The 20,813-nt window shown below is 45.6% G+C and overlaps 1 protein-coding gene across 6 annotated transcripts in view; it reads left to right on the top strand.

Annotated features, from left to right (window-relative positions):
* Positions 1-8,067: 8,067 nt before the first annotated feature.
* OGFRL1 (opioid growth factor receptor like 1) overlaps positions 8,068-20,813 on the top strand; it is a 32,294-nt gene continuing 19,548 nt past the window's right edge. For 4 of the 6 annotated variants that reach the window (XR_004352495.1, XR_004352496.1, XR_004352493.1 and 1 more), the window contains exons 1-6: positions 8,406-8,874; positions 13,354-13,440; positions 13,809-13,890; positions 16,620-16,698; positions 16,788-16,854; positions 16,959-17,104. Coding sequence is in view for 3 of the 6 variants with exons in the window: in XM_032650935.1 (XP_032506826.1) it covers positions 8,644-8,874; positions 13,354-13,440; positions 13,809-13,890; positions 16,620-16,698; positions 16,788-16,854; positions 16,959-17,104 (692 nt within the window). In the remaining 3 variants the exon portion in view is untranslated. Of the gene's footprint in view, positions 8,089-8,405; positions 8,875-13,353; positions 13,441-13,808; positions 13,891-16,619; positions 16,699-16,787; positions 16,855-16,958; positions 17,105-20,813 lie in introns of those variants that run through there. The other 2 variants (XM_032650937.1, XM_032650936.1) reach the window with 2 other exon arrangements.

Genomic DNA, 20,813 nt, shown 5'->3' with positions numbered 1-20,813 from the left:
AAATAAATGTCATTGAGACTTTGAGATGGTGAGAAGTAACCCATAGGAATTATATCGTAATCGTTCAAAGGTACAGTATAGGACGGCCATAAGGTCTGTAAACGTAAGCAAATATGCATAATAAATCATTTAGGGTATTGTAATACATACAGTAGCATTTAATGATGTATTCACTGTATTGCTCCTTCTGAGCTGTGCATGTTGCATGCAAAATGGCAGTGAATGTTGCACAAAGTGCAGCATTTCCATCAATGCACGTATGCATGTCATACATTTCCCTGGAAGATTTGTGTCTCTGGTTTTCACTAACAAACCTTTAACTTACTCAAGAAGTGATCAAGAGAGTTCAACCTGTGAAAACATTAAGTAACAAGATTTATTTCCAGACTTTTGGGCCAACAATAGAACCCCCATGAGGGAATGAGACTGAAGGTATAGAATGGTGCCCATCAGCAGAGAGGTTAGATTTTGAGAGTTGAAATTGTCACAACAGATGACTTTTTCAAAGGAGTCAGTACAGAGAGAAATAAGTGGGTATCCAAGGAAATGAGAACTAAGGCAAGACTGGGAGGTGGTATAAGGAGAGCCGGAACGGGGTGGGATCCTGAACAGGGTTAAAGATGGAGCAGGTCACCCAAGAGGTAAATACAGCGAGCAGAGTGACACGTCACAGAACTTATGCAGTAACTTCTTCCAGTTTCCATGGAGTGTTGGGGAATGGAATGCAGTTTTGGAGGGAGCGAATCATGAAGATGTGGAAGCACGTAGATCATTTGTCATTTGTGGAGAGGTTTGGTAATGAGTGGAAGGTAAAAACTAGGATAGTAGCTGTAGCAGTATCCGGTCAAGGTTACTGTTTTTTAAGCTGGGGAAGATCTGTGTGTGTGCGTGTGCGTGCGTGTGTGCATGCGTGTGTGGGGGCTTGTGTGTGTGCGTGTGCGTGTGTACATGTGTTGTGTGTGTGTGTGCGTGCGTGTGTGTGTGGGCTTGTGTGTGTGTGTGTGGGCATGTATGTAAGCCAGTAAAGAGGGAGAGGTTGACAGTGTTGGAAGAAGAGCAGGAGAAATTATAACAAGGTCCCTTAGGTCTTGGCTGGGGGGAGGTTGCAAAATTCTACTTCCCCCTCAGTCTTCACCTCTGGATTTGTAACCAAACTGTACAACTGTTAGAGTATTTATATTCTTCTGAAGTGGAATTAATGCTTCTCGATCAATTTCCTCTATTGAATTTACCCAGGTTTGCTTCTCCTCACCTTAAAACATTTCATGTAATATTCTCAGTCACCATCAATTAATATTCCTTGAGAAACTCCCTTCGTATCAGGGATTAAAGACAGTGCAGCTGATTGGTTTCTACTGTAAATTCCTAGGAATGGCATTTTACTTATTAAGGTAGAACCTTGAAAATGCCCTCTTGGGAATTATTCCATATAGATTCCCACGACTCCCAAGTGCAAGCCCAGAAATCTATTAGACTGAGTTTTTTGTTCCTTCTATTTTACAAAATATAAAAGAAGAAATTAGAGGGGAAAGTTTCCACTTAAATGGATTGCTAGATGCAGCATTACATGAATAGAAGAGCTGGTCGCAACCAGTGAGTCATGCCATTACTTTGGGAGGAAAAATGACAAGATGACTTAATAATTATTTTGAAGTTAAAAAAATGCATCTATTTTTTTATATTTGGCAGTTGTGGTTCATGTACTTGGGATCAGACTGGGCTGTGTCTATGATCCCCCCAAGGATTTCTCAATGAACCTATAGCACAGACACAATTAAATGTTTGTCTCATTTATTTTTTGTTACACTTTTGAAACTCAAAACAAAAATCACCCCTTTCTGTGTTTTCGTAATGGCAAAGACAGCTAGAGATATCATGTCATTACAATCAGTGAGTGAATGTGTTGTAATTGAAATCCGTGCACTGCTAAGAGCTCCCAATGACAAGGAGCTCGGTGAGTTAACTTTGTGTTAATACCCTGTTCGTTAACAGATTTTGATGAAAGTCATAGATATCAGTTTAAAGGAACACACTGCTACTGGGTTAGGCTTGTTTGTTCATTAATCTAATAATTTGTTAGAGAGCATTTAAAAATGCCTGTAATGTATCACCTACTATAGAGAGCTCTGAGGAAGAAAACTATCAACCCTATTGCAATTTGCTGCCTTTTTTTAGAAATAATACCTGCGGCAACAATGGAGTGTCTTCAAGAACTTAGAAATAGAGTTTTCCTCTGAGGACAAAATTCTAACTCAGCATTAAATGGACTTGGGTTGCAATGAGCGATTACTGTAAAGAGAAGGACTTCCAAGGGAGCCTGTCCCCCACCAAGGTGTTCACATAATCGAGGGAGATTGACAGTCAGCCTGACCGTAGCTGGAAATTGAAACCGTCCCGCAGTTGTCATGTTGTCACGATCCACCCCTGGCCCTACCCAGGGCCCTCTTCCAGCTGCCCTGGAGCTCCCACAAGTCAGCAGCTGGCGGACCCTCCAGCCCTCCTGCGGGCGTTCAGCCTGGCTACAGCCCATGTTGGATGGGTTCTCAGAGGCTTGGAATATCCTCCCTGAATAATCCACCTGGATCGTTTGATCCCTGATGGATCTTCAGATAGAACCAGTGTCTAAGAGGCACAAGGGGGCTAAAAGAACAGTGCCTGGATTAGAGGGTGCCCGGCTCTGTCCCCATCACATATGAGAGGAAGCAGTGGGCTTTGACCCCAGTACCTAGTGTCCCCTGCCCTGATGTCATGCTGTCTCAGTCCTTGGGTCAACTGGGTGATGCTGACAAGTTAGAGATCCTGGGCCTGTGTGGCTGGGATGGCCTCTCAGCCCTGCAGACTTTGCCTGTGCCACCCAGGAAGTTCTCAGAGTAAAAGCTAGCCAGCGTTTCCAATGATCTCAGTCTGCTGACCATGAAGAAGAGGCAGTGACCAGCATGGGGTGAAACCAGTAGGGCTGGTGGAACCCAGGGTACTGGTGGGAAGGAGAACCAAGCTTTTGACCTTACTGTCTTCCTCAGCCACTAACATTTTTGAAGAAAAAATTCTACCCCAAGCAGGCTCAGCTTCCTCTTTCTATTCTAATTTATTATCTATTTTCAGCATGCTGCAGAAACTGCTCTCACTAAGGTCACAGTGTGCCAAACTCAGCTACCCCGTCTTCAATTTCCTTCCCTATGTTATCTCCTCAGCCTGTGATGCTGACCTTGAGAGTGGGAGTGAGCGTTTTCACCAGTGTCTATCACAGATCACAGTGACTGGTTCCCAGAATGCATGCAATACATTTTTTTTTTTTTTTGCAATACACGGGCCTCTCACTGTTGTGGCCTCTCCCGTCGTGGAGCACAGGCTCCGGACGCGCAGGCTCAGTGGCCATGGCTCACAGGCCCAGCCGCTCCACGGCATGTGGGATCTTCCCAGACCGGGGCATGAACCCGTGTCCCCTGCATCGGCAGGCGGACTCTCAACCACTGCGCCACCAGGGAAGCCCCATGCAATACATTTTATTGAAAGAAAGAATAGTTCTTATTGACGAACGAAAGAAAATCATCACCCCCTTTTGGGGACTCTCTTAGGATTTTGTTATAAGATCTTCTGTGGCCATTTGTATTTACTCATCTGAGCTCCCAAGGGATTGAGAGCATCCAGTGTATCCTAGCCTAGCCCAGGGCCTGGCATATAGTAGATGCTCAGTAAAAGTTTGTGGCATAAATGAAGCTGGGGACTGGTGTTGACTCGGTGATGGTGCTCCAGTTACCCCAGGGATTTGTAATAAGTCACCCCAAGATGTAGTGACTTAAAACAATAATCACTCATGGTTTTTCTCACGGTTTCTGTTTTGCCAAGAATTCGGGAAGAGCTAGGCTGGATCATTCTCATTGTTGGAGGGGAGCCTCAGCTGGCATCTGGCCGCAGCTTTAGAGTGGTCATTGTCAGCGCCCAGCTGGAGCTGCAGGAATCTGAAGGCATGGCTGGGCTGGACGACCCACGTCCAAGTGGCTCACTCACACGGTGACACGTCTGTGCTGCCTGTTGGCTGGGTCTCTGTTCCTCTCCTTGTGGGTCTCTCCATAAGGCTGCTTGAGCATCCTTAGGACATGGCGGCTGGCTTCCCCCAGAGCAAGCGATCCGGGTCAAGGTGGAAGCCCCCATGCCGCTTGTGACCTAGCCTCAGGAGTCACGTGCTATCCCGTCCGCCATATTTTATTGCCCACACAGGGTCAGTCCTCATCCAGTGCGGGAAGGGACTTTGCAAGGGCATGAATATCAAGAAATGGGGATGATTAGAGCTATCTCGGAAATGGGGTAGAATAGATGATTAGCCATCAGAAAACAAAGTTTCAAACTGAGACAAAGCTATCCCTTGGCATTCATCTAAAGGTGGTTGTGGGCTCTGAAGCCTGGAAGAAACAGTTGTTGCCAAATAGGACAGTGCCTCTCTGTGAAGAGATGGTCATCTGGATGGAGTGTGCCTTTTCACCAACACCCAGGCCCAAGTTCTCTCCCAATGGAGTTGCTGACAGTCTATGAGAAATGACGCTTTAACTTCCCAAATGGCACAGCCATCTCATGGAAGGCCAGACCCGAGTCCGGGGTTGGTTGAGGCTTAGCCAGCCTATACTTGTCTTTGGGCAGAAGCAAGACTCGTTTCCTCTGCTATATTGAGGCGCCATTAAGTCCTGGGCTAGAGCTCCGAATGCTTGCCTTTGGGTCTCTCTGCATCCTCTCTGGCATGTCCCTGGGCTCAGTGACAGCACGTCTGCTGGTTCTGATGTGTCCTCATAGGGGCACCTGTGCTCTGAGAAGCCTGGAAGAGATCCATTCCTACAACATGCCTCGGGGAGTCTTTTCACAAGGTTAAGAGTAACTGTAAATGAGAAGGGCAGAAACTCCGAGGAAGACTGGAGGAATGCACAAGAATCACATATTCCTTGGCTGTAAATTTAATAACAAGCACCCTTCTGAGCTGGGGAGAAGTCCAGAATGTGTTTACATATCCACTTCTTATTCAGTTACTGAAATGCTTTTAAGTGATCAGATAAATTTAAAGGGCCACACAATTTAAAGAACTGTATAAAATAATAACAAATACTTAATGGTAATAATTGGAAAAAGGGAATGTGGGGATACATATCTATTTTTATTCATGGAAAATAAGTAATAACTTTGGAGGTGATAGGCAACATTTCTTTTCCTTTTTTGATTGACGTCAAAATTTCTATATTTAATAGCTTTTATACTAATTTTCTTTAAAAATTTTGAATGTTTTGCTTAAAGTATGGCTAGAAAAGATCTTTTCAGTTTCTATTTTCAGCACAGCATCTTAAATCAAAACCCAAAATATGGGTCTAAATACTGCTGAATTGTTCAACTAAGGACTCCAAACATTGTTATTGAACAAAGGTTATTACTTTTTAAACATGGCTCTAATTTTAGTCTACAGGCTGAATTTATTTGTTTCGTTATGCAAATGATGATTTATTACCAAATTCTTATCACATTAATTTCAGCTTACCTCCACTGATATCTTATTATCCACTAATTCAACACTCATAAATTCTATGAGCATTTTACCTTTGCTTTGTTAATAATTTTCGTGCGATTGGGAAAAAAGGGCTTTAAGCAGTGAAAATACTCAGTATTGGATATGAATCTAGAGTTGGCCTCCGAATTGTAAACTATTTCTTAGAAATAAATGAGTCCTTTAAAAATGTTAAACCTCTCTTGTAGCAAACCGCCATATTGCATGAATTGTAGAACGTACAGTTTTCCACATTTAAATATCTCTGGAATAAGATGCATCTTAGAATCATTTGCTTCTTAGGTTCCTTGAATATGGTACGTTCATACTTGGGGTTTTAGCCAAATACTCCAGTGGCCTGGAAAGGGCTGCAGAGGACATGTGATGGACATCGCCAGGGCAGCTCCGACTCCCTACTTCTGTTCAGGATGTCATTTATCTATTCCCTACACTTTTCCTCTTAATACAAAATGATAAAACAAAAAGTGTCCCCTCGGAAGTAATGGAAATAGAGCGGCTTTTGATAAAAGAGGGTGATTTTTTTTTTATAACTTTTTTTTTTTTCTTTCTCCATGGGTCTAAAATTCCCGGGAGCTACTGAGAAGTTAACTCCTGAGGTTGGATAAAATGGCCTTTGATGTACCTTTTCCTTTTATATGAAAGGCTCTCAAAGGAAATTCTATAACAATAAGCCTTCTTTCTTTAAGTCCCTAAAACACAATTCACTATAAAAAAATTTATGTCACATGTATCTTGGATTCTAGCCAAAAAAGTTTAGTTCCTGAAGTACCATGTCCTCCTGACCATGGCCTTACCCTTCAAGGACATGGTTGAAACCATGGCAAGGTTGAAACAGTTACACTGGAGCATGGCTATAGTATCTGGAGAGCTTAGGGTAGATTCTGGGTACAGGGAGTCAGAAGTTATACTTTGTAATAGGACATTATGATAGTAGTTTCTCCTCGTTCCATGTATATCTATTTAATTGCTGAGTTCAATATTCTTTGAAGATATACTGGTGAATAATGATTAGAGTTAATATGTATTGATAAATTAATATGTGCATGGCCCTAAGTGTTGGATTTTTTATTTGAAGCAAAGACATACTTCTTTAGTGTCAATGAGGGAATGAATGTTAAATGCTCTCAAAGGTAGGGATAATGAAGAAATTTAGGTTTTCCGGTAGGGTAACTCCTATACAGAACCTGGAGATGAGAGACCTCCAGGATTAACTTTCTTAACATAGATTGGACACAGTGTGATCAACTATTGCTCCAAACTTACTTTTAAAAATCACTACTTAAGGTGTTTGGTAATACTTCATGTAAAATTATATTCTTTAGAAAATATATCGCACAACTTGGCGCAAAATCCTATTGCCCTATAAAAACGGATACATTTGCCAAAAGGTGGTGGAAAAGGTAAAGATTCAATTGCAGCAGTTATACATACAAATACATATAGGCTTTCACAGACATTTTCCATTGTGCCAGCGTTTGTGTAACTACTGCACAATTATGTGGCAGCTCAGGGCTACACAATAGTACGTTCCTGAGACCTCAGGAGAAGAGGCAAGATTCCTTATAGGCTTTACCTTGCAAATTCCAGATATTCTGGAAAATCCTCTGCAGTGTGTTTTCCAAAGCAAGCCCCTGTGGTCAGCCTTGATTCAAAGGGTAAGGAGTTAGACTGTACCTCTCAAGGGGAGGTGAGCAAAGAACATGAGGCCAATTGTAATCTACACACAGCCAGACCAGGAGCACAAGGGCACAGCAACTATCACTAGACTTTCTTTTCTGGGATGCTTACGGCTAGATGGACAGCATTTACTTCTGTAACGTGTTCTGGTCCTCTGCTATTGGATGATGACTCCAAACTCCCAGATCGGACCAGCTAGATTCATGTGGCCTACTCCTGCCCCATGTTTTCTTCACTAAACCGCTATGACCAACAAGTCTTTTTTGTGTGTCAGGTCTATTTGTGTGTCTGTTACTTATTAGTTTTAGATCATTCGTGGATCATAGTAAGTCAGGGCTGCAAGGGACGTGGAAGAGAAAATCGGGTCCTATTTGATAGGAAATTTAGGTTTAAAGTAGCTGTGTGACCTGTCCAAGGCCAGAAACTGATTAGGGGCAGAGCCACAGCCATAGTGCTTGAAGACGGGCAGTCCTGATTTACCTGTGGAATGGGCATCCTGTTCACCTATCCTCGCCCTAGAAACAGCCCATCGTCCCTGTTGTGGTCTCCTATTTCACCACGAAACATTTAGAAAGAAGCTTTAGACGTGTACGTCGAACCTGTCTACTCAGCCCACAGTCTGTAGATGTGAGCTGAGCACCCGCCGGGCTGCGCATGTGCGGGCGTGGCCTCCTGTAGCCGGAGGCCACAATGCAAAGTTTACAGGAGTCACTTGTTCCAGCGTGCTGTTTCACCTTTAGGTACTTCTAAAACACGTTTTCCCCGGCTGTCCTTCCATTTACAGAACAGACCAAGGGGCCGAGGATTCTGAGTTTTTCCTCCGAGCACAGATGCGGAGTGGGTGTTAGTGAAACCATCCACGGATGCAGGTGAAAGTCTGATGGTTATTGCTGCTTTTGCTCTTTGGATGAGGTAGCAGACAGCTTTGACTCTGTGGTCCGCGGGGACTCTGGGTGGCTGCCCAGATGCAGTCTCGGTAGCTCGGGGTTTCTATTGATGTGCTGCCCGGTCACCACCAGCTTTGTCTTCTGCCGCGGCCAATCCGTCTTCCTCCCGGAACAGCCGGGAGAGAGGGGTGGGGGGGATGTGGACGGGACTTAACCCGCAGACGGCGACGCCTCTTCGGACCCCGATCCGCCCCCCAAGGCACGTCCGAGGCCGAGGGAGGCGGGCCTTCCGGGGGGCAGAGCGGCGGGCGCGGCGCGCGGGGCCGTGGAGGCGGGAGCGATGGGCGGGCTCGGGCGCGGGCGGCGGTCCCGGGGCCGCGGGCTCCTCCCCGCCCTGCGCCCGCCGCTCGCCGCGAGCAGGCAGAGCGGGCTGGGCGCCGAGGTGCCGCCCAGCGCCCTGGCCGCGGCCCTGCCCGGGCCCTAGCGCCGCCGCAGCCGGAGTCCGGAGCCCTGCGCCCGCTCGCGCCCGCTTCTCCGATGGGCAACCTGCTCGGCGGGGTCGGCGTGCGCGAGCCCACCACCGTGGAGGACTGCGACTCCACCTGGCAGACGGACTCGGAGCCCGAGCCCGAGGAACCGGGGCCGGGCGGCGGCGAGGGCCCGGGGCGGGAGCCCGCGCAGCCCCCGGAGCCCCCGGAGCGAGCCGGCGGCCGGCCCCGCGCCAGCCCCGCGCCCGACCGGGACGCCGAGGCGGCGGGCACCGAGCAGGTACGCGGTCGGGGGGGGCCTCGGGCCGGGATGGGGGAGACATTGCCGGGAAGGGGGCGGCCCCGGGCGACCCCACGCTCGCGGGGCCTGGGCGGGGGCTGATCAGGGCGGCTCGTCCTCCCCCCGCCGTCCCGCTGCCCCGGGACCCAGGCCTGCGCGCGGCGGTCGCCCGGAGCCGTCCGCTGCCGGCCTGGGGCCTGAGCGCGGGCGCGACTAGGCGGTCCCTCCGGGCAGAACCCAACTTGGAGGGGTGTCTTCTCTGCCTCCGCAGACGGGTGATGGAAGGCGGGGTGGGAGGAACCTGCCTCAGAACAGAGGATTGTGAAAACCCATCTAGTGCGTGTTATTGGTTAAAAAAAAAAAAAAAAAAAAAAAAACCCGGAATGAGGTGGGACTACGATGGAGCAGCGAGCCGTCTCCCTACGGCGGGAGTCCCCATCCGACGTTAAAACACCAGGGTTCCTATTCCAAGTCAGGCCTTCCAACCCAGGAGTTCAGGGCACGCTTCAAAATTCCTGTTTCACGCAGAAGACTTGTTGATCCAGCTGTGCTGAAGTCATTTGCCCACTGCAATTCGGAGGAGGGGTTAGTAACGAGATAAATATCCCTTTTAACCTCTGATGGACTGAAAATAATCCAGAAAACTTCAGAAGGAGGAGCTGCGTGGCCAAGCCTCTGAAGAAGTGCGCCTGGCGGAGCTCTGACAGGCTGGTGGTCCCGGGTCAGGCCCTCCTTCCCATCAGCCATGGGGGGATGAGGGTGGGAAATGGAGCCCCAAATCTGATGTAACCACGGGCTCTTGGGTTGAGGAGAGGAATCAGCGGTATATTTTATAGGAAGGCTGCCTTCTACATCTTGACGATCATTTCTTTTTGGGTCAGGAGGAAACAGTCTTAGTGCAAGCTCTATGCTATCCAGGTCATTTCCATCAACTGCAGTTTCAGGGGTGGGGCGCGGTGGGAGTTCCTGTTTTGAGTCCCCACTTTAGAGAAAACTGAGGCTTAGTAGAAGCTTGCCCAGGATCATCCAGAGAGAGAGAGGTGCAAACCCAAGTATGCCTGTCACCAGCATCAGAACTTCGGACGTGCTGGAGTCGTGAATGTAACTCTGCCCCTTGCTGTTGGGTCATCTTGCCTTGGGAGCTCAACCTCAGGGAAGTATGAGACACTGTATTCCAGTGTTTTTCTCTCCCACTTGTCTCCAAATGAAGAAACCTTCTGAAGAAGTTTGGGATGTCAAAAAACACCCGCTCAGATTCAGTCCAACTCACCTGGTCCATCTATATAAAACAGTTTTATAATTAATGTTTCAATCAGTTAATTGCAACCCCAGTAAATGGTAAATGGCACCAACCCTTCCTTTTCCCCTCGAATGATTAATTTTTCTTCTCTGTATCACCATGCAACTTCTACTTTTTGTTTGTTCGTTTGTTTTTTGATGTAACTTCTACTTTTTAATACTGCTTTTGACTGTCCACCTCTTCTGTTCCCTACACCCCACAGTCATTTGCAAGAACTACTGGAGCTACCTTTAAAGTCTATCCCAGACCGACTACTTCTTACCAGCTCCATTGCTGTATTCCTAGTCCAACTGAATAGCTGACAAACGACAGTGCCATTCACTGAGATGGGGAAGTCGAGGGGGAAAGCGGCATCTGAGGTTAGGTCAAGAATGCTCTTGGGTTTAATATCTTATGAGACATCCGAGTGGAGCTGGTGAGTAGTTAATTACGAGTGGAGCCTCAGTCCAGGACTGGAGTCATCAGCATGTAAGAGTGGAGGTATTGAAAGTCCTGGGAAGATACAGGGTCGTCAAGGAGCGTGAGAAATGTGGTCAAGCCCTGGGCACTCCTCCACTGAGAGCACGTGAGGAGGGGGAACCAGAGATGATGCTGACCAGGGGCGACCGAAGAGATGGGACGGAAACCAGGGCAGCTGTGGCAGGTGACAGTGTTTCAGGAAGGACAGGGCTTAGCTGGCCCCATGCTGCTGGGAGGTTGCCTGAGTTGAGCACCAAGAAGGGTGCTCAGTGAGATGGAAATTTGTTAGGTGGCATTCACAAGAGTCGTTTGGTTGTGGATGGAATGCGGAGGAAGGAAGCCTGGTTGGGGTGGTAAATGGGAGAAGAGGAGACGGACTGGGCCTCTGGGCAACTCTCCAGCGAGGCTTTACTGTAAAAGGGAGCAGAGCTATGGATCTGTCATTCAGGTGGGGTTTGGGTCAGTTCCAATTTATGTATGTTTTTTGTTTGTTTGCTTTTTGCGGTACGCGGGCCCCTCACCGCTGCGGCCCCTCCCGCCGCGGAGCACAGGCCCCAGATGCACAGCCCCAGCGGCCACGGCCCACGGACCCAGCCACCCCGTGGCATGCGGGATCCTCCCGGACCAGGGCACGAACCCGCGCCCCCTGCATCGGCAGGCGGACCCCCAACCACTGCGCCACCAGGGAAGCCCTGTATGTTTGTTTTAAGATGAGAGATACTACAGCATGTTTGCTGAAAGAAATGACCCAGAAGACAGGGACAGGGCTTCCCTGGTGGCGCAGTGGTTGAGGGTCCGCCTGCCGATTCAGGGGACACGGGTTCTTGCCCCGGTCTGGGAAGATCCCACGTGCCGCGGAGCGGCTGGGCCCGTGAGCCATGGCCGCTGAGCCTGCGCGTCCGGAGCCTGTGCTCTGCAACGGGAGAGACTGCAACGGTGAGAGGCCTGCGTACCGCAAAAAAAGGGAACATTTTGGTGACACAGGAACTAGGAATCATATGTTAAGGAACAAAATCGGTGTCTGAGCAGGTGAAAGGGGGTGGGATAGAGAGACCAAAGGAGCGGGAAGTGGGGGCAGAGCAGGGACACTGCCTGCAGGTTGGCACATTTAGAGGATGGAGGAGGTGGGCGTTCCCGTGATAATCCTGGGAAATAGGCAGGGTGTGAGTCATTCTCCTTTCAAAGATGATCAAACTAGGATTCAGTTAAAAGCTTCACAAAGCAGCAGCAGAGTGAAGACTCAGCCCAAGTATCCGGACTCCCAGTTTGGGGCTGTTGAAATGACACCACCGTTTCTATAATGATCCTTCGCATTTGGTGGAGCTGAAACAGATTCAGACCTAATTAGTTAGACTTGGAGCCCAGAGCCTGGGGTTCTCATTCTCCCGCTGTCACTGGCCTCTGGGTGTTGGTGAAATTCTCTGAGCCTGCGTTACCTTGTTTCTAAGATGGAAGCACTCCTAACTGCCTGCCAGGTGTGTTATGAGAATCAAAGGAAATAATATATGTGCTTTGTACATGGAAAAGTGCTTTCTATACACATGTCGGATGATGAGTCATGGGGTTGTAGCTCAGGCTAAATAGATCCAGAAACCTGCTAGGCAGAGCTATTTTGAAACGTGTGGCAAGGACCAGAACGTAAGCTTTGCCTCGCTTATGTAATGTGACAGAGTAGCCAGTGTTAAACACCAGCGAGTTTGGTTAAGTATCTCTGTACTTGTAGTAATAGTGAGAATCACGCCACTTCAGAAACGTGTGAAAACTGCCTAGAGGATGCCAGTCTGTCAGCACAGATGGGGGCGGGGGCTGAGGAGAAAAGGCTAGGGGCAAAGGTCTTAAGGAATATTCGGACCTAAACTTTGTCATCTGTTTCATCATTGTCACCAGTCTTGTTGCCCTACTGCGTGACCCTGGACCCGAAGCACGTTCCTGCACGTTATCATAGTATTGATACATGGAGTTCGAGAATGCGAACTGATTCTATTGACCTGTATCTTATATTTTCAAAATTATGTCATGGGGCTGGGAGTTTGGTTTTGAGAGCTTTTATTGCTTTCTGTGTATATATTTGAAAATTTCTAGCTTTAACCACATTGTATTATCACTGAATTAATGGAAGGTTATTCATACCTTTGTGTACTTGTTCTGGTGCTGTAAAGGGTGGAATTTAGAAAGCTATTTAGTTTGTGTTAAAAGCCCCCTTTCCTTGCATTACTATTACTTGACTTCCAAGTACAGCTAAACATTGCAAAATTAATGACAGTTTTCTTTGAGGAATTGATTTATTATCTTAACACTTTTTTTTTTTAGTGTTATGTAAAGTATTCTAAAATAAGTTTGGTCAAAGAATCACTTGTGTAACCTCTGGTAAAATATAGGTCTTGCATTCATTTTAAGAATTCTAAGGTTTTAAGGTTTCTACTGGATACCGATCCATAACATTTGGCCTCTATAGGCTTTTGGCGAATAATAAAGTTTTTCATTTAGTGAAACACCTTAGGACAAATGTTATTGGCTTCCACTCAGGAAACGAGAATGCCAACAAATGTTGCTTGTAAGCGTTATTAAGAGGACATTTATAATATCCTTCATTTATCTGGACATCTTCACACTTTTCAGGCTTTCTTTATGGATGTTCATTATTTTAAGTTTGTTCTGGAAACTTCTTGATGAACTTATCTTGCTTCAACACGTAAATGGAATTTCACTTTTTATTTTAGGAGGCTGATTCCACTGAAGTATCTGCCAAACCAAAGAGAAGTTTTTATGCTGCGAGGGATTTGTACAAATACCGACACCAGTACCCAGTAAGACTATAGAATTTTTTTTTTCTAAAATGTAAAATATTTCCCTTCTGTTTTTGTTACTTTGTGGTGCCAGTGAGCAAATGTGCAAGGAAGGTCCTTGTGCCTTTTTTTTTTTTTTTTGCGATACGCGGGCCTCTCACTGCTGTGGCCTCTCCTGTTGCGGAGCACAGGCTCAGGACGCGCAGGCTCAGCGGCCATGGCTCACGGGCCCAGCCGCTCCGCGGCACGTGGGATCTTCCCGGATCGGGGAACGAACCCGTGTCCCCCGCATCGGCAGGCAGACTCTCAACCACTGCGCCACCAGGGAAGCCCCTTGTGCCTTTTTTTATATGTCCATATGCTGGAGATTGATTTATTTTTTCCTTTAGCAGAACTTCAAAGATATCCGATATCAAAATGACTTGAGCAACCTTCGTTTTTATAAGAATAAAATTCCATTTAAGCCTGATGGTGAGTAATCCGCTCCCTTGGTAAAAAGCAAACTTTAAATAGTAGTACCGCTAGTCATTCTTTGCTCATTCCATGGTCGGTGCATTCATTGTTCATTGACTGGCTTTACTCTGCCCTGCCGTCCACTGTGTCCCCAGAGTCCTAGACCCTTGAGCTGTGAGCATCTGCTCAACAGGTTCGGGGGGAGTAACTTGAGGATTGGCCATCCTTCCCACCACCTGTTTACAGTGGCGGCTACTATCTGAAAGGTAGTGGGGGCCATTTTTGTGAGAGGAAAAGAGGAGATTTTGAGAACCATAGAATATTAGATTATTAAGGACCCATAAGGGAGATCAAATTCAGTTTCCTCATTTTAAAGATGAAGTTGCTGGGTCTTGATGACCGACTCGATCATAGACTTGATCATAGACTTGGATCTGGGCTCCAGAGTTCGGTGTTCTTTTCACTGTGCCAAACCCGGAAAATCTTTGGAACATAATTGAAAGGTGGTTTTTTTTTTCTATTAGAATAATCTTTCCTGTCGATTTTCAGATTCAAGGTCAGGGAGCTAGAGCAGCCCCAGTTCAGCGTTCCAACATCCCAGGGAGGGAACTGCACACATGTAGATCTCCACGCAACTCTGTCAGATATACTGGCCCTCCTCCACACTCTACAGTTGCCCTCCCAGGATCTTTCCTAAACCTTTAGTGAGAGGGTGCAGTCTCCGTGGTAATACGCAGGATTCACCCAGGCACCAGGCCGTGGTTTGTGGTGGGCGTCCTCATTTTATCCAGGTCAAACCAGAAAGCTGGCTGCTCCCCGTCCGCAGAGGCTTTATCTCTGTGAGATGACCAGATGGCCCTGGCGGCTGCTCTTTACTCTCAGTGGAAACCCGGCCAAATCCCCAGCAGCGTGAGTCAGGGAACGAGGGTCATGGATTGCAAAGCTCTCCGAGTGGCAGGACCTTGCATTCTTTGATGAACTAACTGGCTGAAGAATATCTAAGGAATTCCCTATATTTGTGCACTGGCAGACGCACCAGTTGGAAATTAGGATGTAAGAACATTGCTGCAATGGCCAGATCCCCTTATCTTCAGTTGATTTCTGGTGTCCCAGAAGTCTGCCCTGTTTTGGAAGGAGCCCTCTAGATAAAAATGCCCTGTTGTATTGACTAACGGTAGAAAGGTACTGCTTTATTTACTAATTGAAATAGTATTAATTAAATTAGTTTTTTAGGACGTGGAGTAAGAAAACCTTTTGAAGAAATGCAATGATAGGTAGCTAATTTGACTCTGATGTGAATTAAAAAAATTTTCCCAAAGGAATGCCTTCAAAATATTAAAAACATTGAACATAGAGATAATGACAGTATTTAACTCAATTATTTTTATGTTTCTAACAGTGAATTTATTTTCGAGGTGGTGATGTAGAGCAATAACTTAAAGCAATGCATTAATTTTTTGTAATCTTTATCACAAAAGTTATTTGAAAATCTTGTAAGCCTGGTGGAGGTCAGAAGTTTTAGCTAAGGTCACATAAAATGTTATTCTAGTTTATTATATAAATTACATCAACTCTCACTTTCCTTCCCAGTATGTGTGAACACACACACACACACACCACGCTTGTCAGTAAGCCTAAGGCTGCAACGATGTATGTTACTTATTAAGTAGGAGGAGGGATAGATGGAAGGGGAAACAAATGGGAAATTATGGAGGTAAATGGCTTCAACATGCTGATGATTAAAAAACAGCCTTTTACCAAAAACCCTGAGTGTGGACCTCTAGTACAAACTGGTGATCTCTGGAGGAAACGAGAAGGAGATGAGTTACGTTTAGAAAGGTGTTAGGTTGTTGTGTCTTTTCCTATAAAATTGACTAAGTTGGCCGCACAGTCAGTTGTGACTAGACAGATTTGGGAAGCAGAGGATTTTGCCGTGATAAGTTCTTATAGGAGAAGAACTGGATGTGGTGAAGAAGAGGGCTTACGTTTCAGAACCAGAAAGACCTGTGTTCTACTCCTGGTTTTGTTAGTGTGTGACTGAGCAAATCGCACCATGTCCTCGGTGGTAAAGCGGGGCTGGTGACGCTGGTTTGAGACAGTGCTGGGTGGATTCAGCGGGCTGGTTACACCCTGTGTAATCCCGGCCCCCGCCGCTAGGAGGCGCTCACCACCATTTCCTTTCCCTTTTCTCTCCTCCCTTTCCTCCTTTTCCCTGCTTCTCTCCTTTCTCTTCTTCCCATCTTTGTCTCCTTCCTTTCTTTTTGCCTGGCATACATTTCATTTTTATTTGATCTAGTATTTCAAGAACTCTATGGCCCTCCAGGGCAGGGGTTGGCCAACTTTCTCTGTACAGAGCCAGAGAGTAAATATCCTCAGCTTTGCGGGCCACGCAATCTCTGTTGCAGCTACTCAACTCCCCTGTTATGATAGAAAATACGTGAATGGATGTGCCTGGCTGTGTTCCAATAAAGCTTTATTTATAAAACAGATGGCAGGCCATAGGTTGCCAGCCTCTGCTTTAGAGTAACTGTCCAGTAGCGCTTTCTCCGATCTGAGGTGCCATAAATTTTTTTTAGAATTAGACTTATTACATAACAGAGTATATGGCATAGGGTATTCATCTTACACAAGCATTGTTGTTGTGTGCTGTTGTTAAGTTTTAACATAAGGCTTAAGCGATTCAGTCTTAAAATGCCTCCAACAATGTTTTACACGTCTGGTTCGTGTTCTAAATCTTTCCTCTTTAGGTGTTTACATTGAAGAAGTTCTCAGTAAGTGGAAAGGAGATTACGAGAAGCTGGAATACAGCCACACCTACATCCAATGGTCAGTCGTGTGCTCTGTCTCGCACCTGTTTCATCATGTGTGTCTCCCAGGCAACATTAATATAAAAATATTATTTTTCTAAAACGTAGGCTTTTCCCCCTGAGAGAACAAGGCTTGAACTTTTACGCTAAAGAACTAACTACGTATGAAATTGAGGTAAGGCCAGCTCATTTCATTTGGTGTGAATTAGCCAGATTATATTGCCATTTGATGGCCCTGGTAAGTCCAAGTCACCCAGCTGACTTTTCTTTTTTCATTAGGAATTCAAGAAAACAAAAGAGGCAATTAGAAGATTCCTCTTGGCTTATAAAATGATGTTGGAATTTTTTGGAATAAAACTGATAGATAAAACTGGAAATGTTGCTCGGGCTGTTAACTGGCAGGAAAGGTTTCAGCACCTGAACGAGTAAGTAAAGCCCCGCAGTGCAACCCGGGCTGGCGTGGTGTTTTCCCCGGGTTGGAATTCTCTATGGCTCGCAGAACAAGCAACAGACGGGCTCAGGAATTTGAATTCAAAAGCTCGTCTGAAATGCACTTTATTCTTGTTCTGTATTCTAAAGCAAAACAAAGTAGCAGCCAAAAAAGAATGACATTCCAGGTAGAAACGCGGCTGCTCGGTTTCAGAGCTGTTTCTTCCTGAAGCATCTCTGCTGCCCCCAGCCAAGTGTGGCCTCGCCCCCTCTTTACACCACGTTGCTTGACCTTTGCGGTTGTTGTTTGTGTACACTTTTCCAGACCCATCCCCTAGGTTGTGAGATTCTGCTAGCTCAGCACGCTTCTCAGGTACAGTGCTTTCTTAGATTAAATCCATGAATTAAGCCTATGACATGTAAAAATCATTTCATAAGACCGACAGGTACTCATACATTTTACTAAGAAAGAGGGAAAATTAGAATCTTCGCCATTTAGGTCAAAACCAGAAGCCCATTTTTGGTTAATAAAGCCAAACACCTGGAAGAAAATTTTACCAGTTTATTTGGAATTGATTTGCTATATTCTTTTTTTTTTTTTTTTTTTTTTTTTTGCGGTACGGGGGCCTCTCACTGTTGTGGCCTCTCCCTTTGCGGAGCACAGGCTCCGGACGTGCAGGCTCAGCGGCCATGGCTCACGGGCCCAGCCGCTTTGCGGCACGTGGGCTCTTCCCGGACCGGGGCACGAACCCGTGTCCCCTGCATCGGCAGGCGGACTCCCAACCACTGCGCCACCAGGGAAGCCCTGCTATATTCTTTTGCTTGGATATTTATAACTTTCATTAACACATATGCCCAAAGTTGGGTTTTTTTTATTATTATTTTCTTTGCATGCAAACTGGCTTTTTTTTCTTTTTAATTATAGGGTGACTTATGAGCACTGGACTATAAAACCAACTTTAAACATTTTTAGCACATTGTAATTAGCTGAACTGGCCAAGTACTAAGAGAAAAAAAAATTAAAACTAACCTAAGAAATTTTTCTTTGCCCCAAACAGAATTTTTTGCATTGCTTAACTCAATTTTTTGTGCTTTCCTAGAACTTTTATCTTGCTTGTGTAAAATGAGTATGAGTACAATATGAATGTTTAAGCCTTCCATTTACTTTATTAGTTATAATCAACGCTGTTAAAATGGTAGCTTGCACTAAAACACGCAGGATATGGGCATAAAGCATTATGATCTTGACGAGAAGACCCATTAACTCATAACTCGAGTTCACTTTGATTTCTGTAGAGCACTTATAGCAGAAGTATATATGCCTCTGCCTAGGCAATGCAGGTAGCTACCTCTGGACAGAGTTTCTAAGCACTTATGTCAGACTGTCACAGAAAGCTGTGTGCAAGTAGCCTGTTGACATGAAGGATGGCAGAAGGCAGCCTTTGAAGAGGATCTGGTAGCATCTCATCTTCCATGTACCCACGACTATCGTTTTAGAGAATTTCCACCTGCTTTTGTTTTGGTCGGAATAGCAGTCATACTTAGTAAATGTTTGTTGAATGAATAATGAGGAACAAAACAGGTTTGTCTGCCTAAATCCTCCTTGGGGTTTTATTGTCAGATCCTCAGATTAGTAGCTGGAAGCCGCCCTTCTGAAGGCTGTCGTTGAGTGATGTCCTAGCTTGGTGTGGGGAGGGGAACCTGACCCCTACTGCCCCGTGCTGCACCCTTTCCACCATCATTTTTCCTTTCCGTGGGTATTGCTTACAGCTTTTACTTGTGTTTTAAGCTGTATGACATCTTGAGTTTTTCACAGTAAGCAGGGAACTCAATACATTTATCGTAGCCTAGCGGATAAAAACTACTGAATGAAAATCAAGTGAAATAAAGTTTAGTGAACAAGTGACCATGACTAAAAGAGGTAAAACGTTTTCAAACACGAGAGTGCAGACATATAGACCAACCACGAAGATGGATTTCCAATTTTATTTGTAATCACCTTGGATTATGGAGCTGTACTTTAGACCCTGGAATCCCCTCTCACTTTTACTTTCTGTCTCCTGGTTCTTGGCTTTTGCGTGTCCTTTCCTCGCTAAGCTGCTCTTCCTGACAGCTTCAGTCCTTCTTACTACCCTCACCGCTGTCTGGAAGCCCAGCTTCTCTCTTTGATCTGCTATGCGACCCCAAAGTCTACTCACGACTCTAGGAGTGTGGGGTGTTTTTTTTTGTATTTCTTTGTGACATTTATTTCAAATCATACTGTAACACCCGATTTCTTTCTTGTATAATTTTGTTCTATAATCCTGATCTCCATTCTCTTCAACCCCAGTGTTTGTCCTTTTCTACTGTTATGTAACCTTTTTAATTGGCGAACGTGTTGATACAGATTAAGTGTGCACGGAAATTTTATCTTGGCCATTCATCCCGGACTGGATATGTGAAACTGAGCTGCTTGCAAATATAGTAAATTTTGTTGTGTCGTGTAACTCTTCTTTGGGATTTTTAAAGGAAAACATTCTTCCGCTTTTCCATATCTCTCTTTCTCATAGACTTATGAAGCAGATGTTGGGATTTTTACCACCAAGTTTTTAGAGTATGCAAACTCTACATTGGATCAGTCTTGCTGATAAAGACATTGTCTTAACTTCACTCAAATTTGTATTGTCTCCAAAGACTGGTACTTCCTAACTATTAAAAAATACAGATTCATAAGACCGAAATGTATCTGTGCTACATTGTACCCTTTGGCCTTCAAAGAGTCGAATAGTAAGAGAACACTATTTTGGTAAACATCCAGGAGGCTGGAGATAATGAAAACTGCTGGACTTGTCATTTCTAGCGTCTGGTGAGCCCACATCATTAAGGGTTTAGTTTTGTCCAAACTAACTCTCTTCTTAAAATATAAGGCCATGGAGCCACGCCCTTCCATCCCTCAAATAATTCAGTATCCTCTTCCAGGCTTCCCAAATAAGCTGCTAGTTATTCCTAAGCGAATACCAAGCACTTGTGGAAGCCAAGGCAGGTGTATGCGATGCTTGTCTAAAGTTCAGTGTCTGAGGTATAGACAGGTTTGGGGAAGTGAGGAATAAGTGGTGCAATATTGGGTGAGTAACTAACCCCGGGCTGGTGATGACACACATGATTAATACATGGACCTGAAGGCTCCCTTAGGATGCAGCCAGGTATTTGTAATAAAGCAACTCTTGGGCTGAGTGAGGTAGGGGGGCAAGATTATGAATCGTGACAAAATAGGTTTGGAAAGTTTTCATCTGCTAATGGCTTTAGTTTTGGGACAAGAAAAGAAAGATGTTAGTGCAATCTGGGGAAAGAGGAGTCTTTGCAGTCCATGCCATTAGAAGTAAAATGTTAAATTCTGTGATAGGGAAAGAGGAGGTGAGAGAGAGGCCACAGACGGAAGAGAATGAGGTGATTAAGGTGGGATAGGTACACATAAGGTAGTCCTTAGTACCAAATCTGAATAATACCAATACCAATAATTATATTGATGTTAAAGTGTCTGAAATTGATTGAGTTCCACATGCTCTGCATATATGTCAGCTAATTTGATGCTTACAAGTGCAGTGAGGTGTGGGCCCTTTCCCCCACGTTAAAGATGAGGGTACTTGAGCCTTAGCGGTGCCGTGATTTCATGTAGCTGTTGGTGGCACAGCTAGGGTGTGAATTCGGTTCTGACTCCAAAGCCTG

The sequence above is a fragment of the Phocoena sinus genome, chromosome 12 (assembly GCF_008692025.1).
Source record: "Phocoena sinus isolate mPhoSin1 chromosome 12, mPhoSin1.pri, whole genome shotgun sequence".
Lineage (NCBI taxonomy): Eukaryota > Metazoa > Chordata > Mammalia > Artiodactyla > Phocoenidae > Phocoena > Phocoena sinus.
This window is presented reverse-complemented; position numbering and strand designations above follow the sequence as displayed.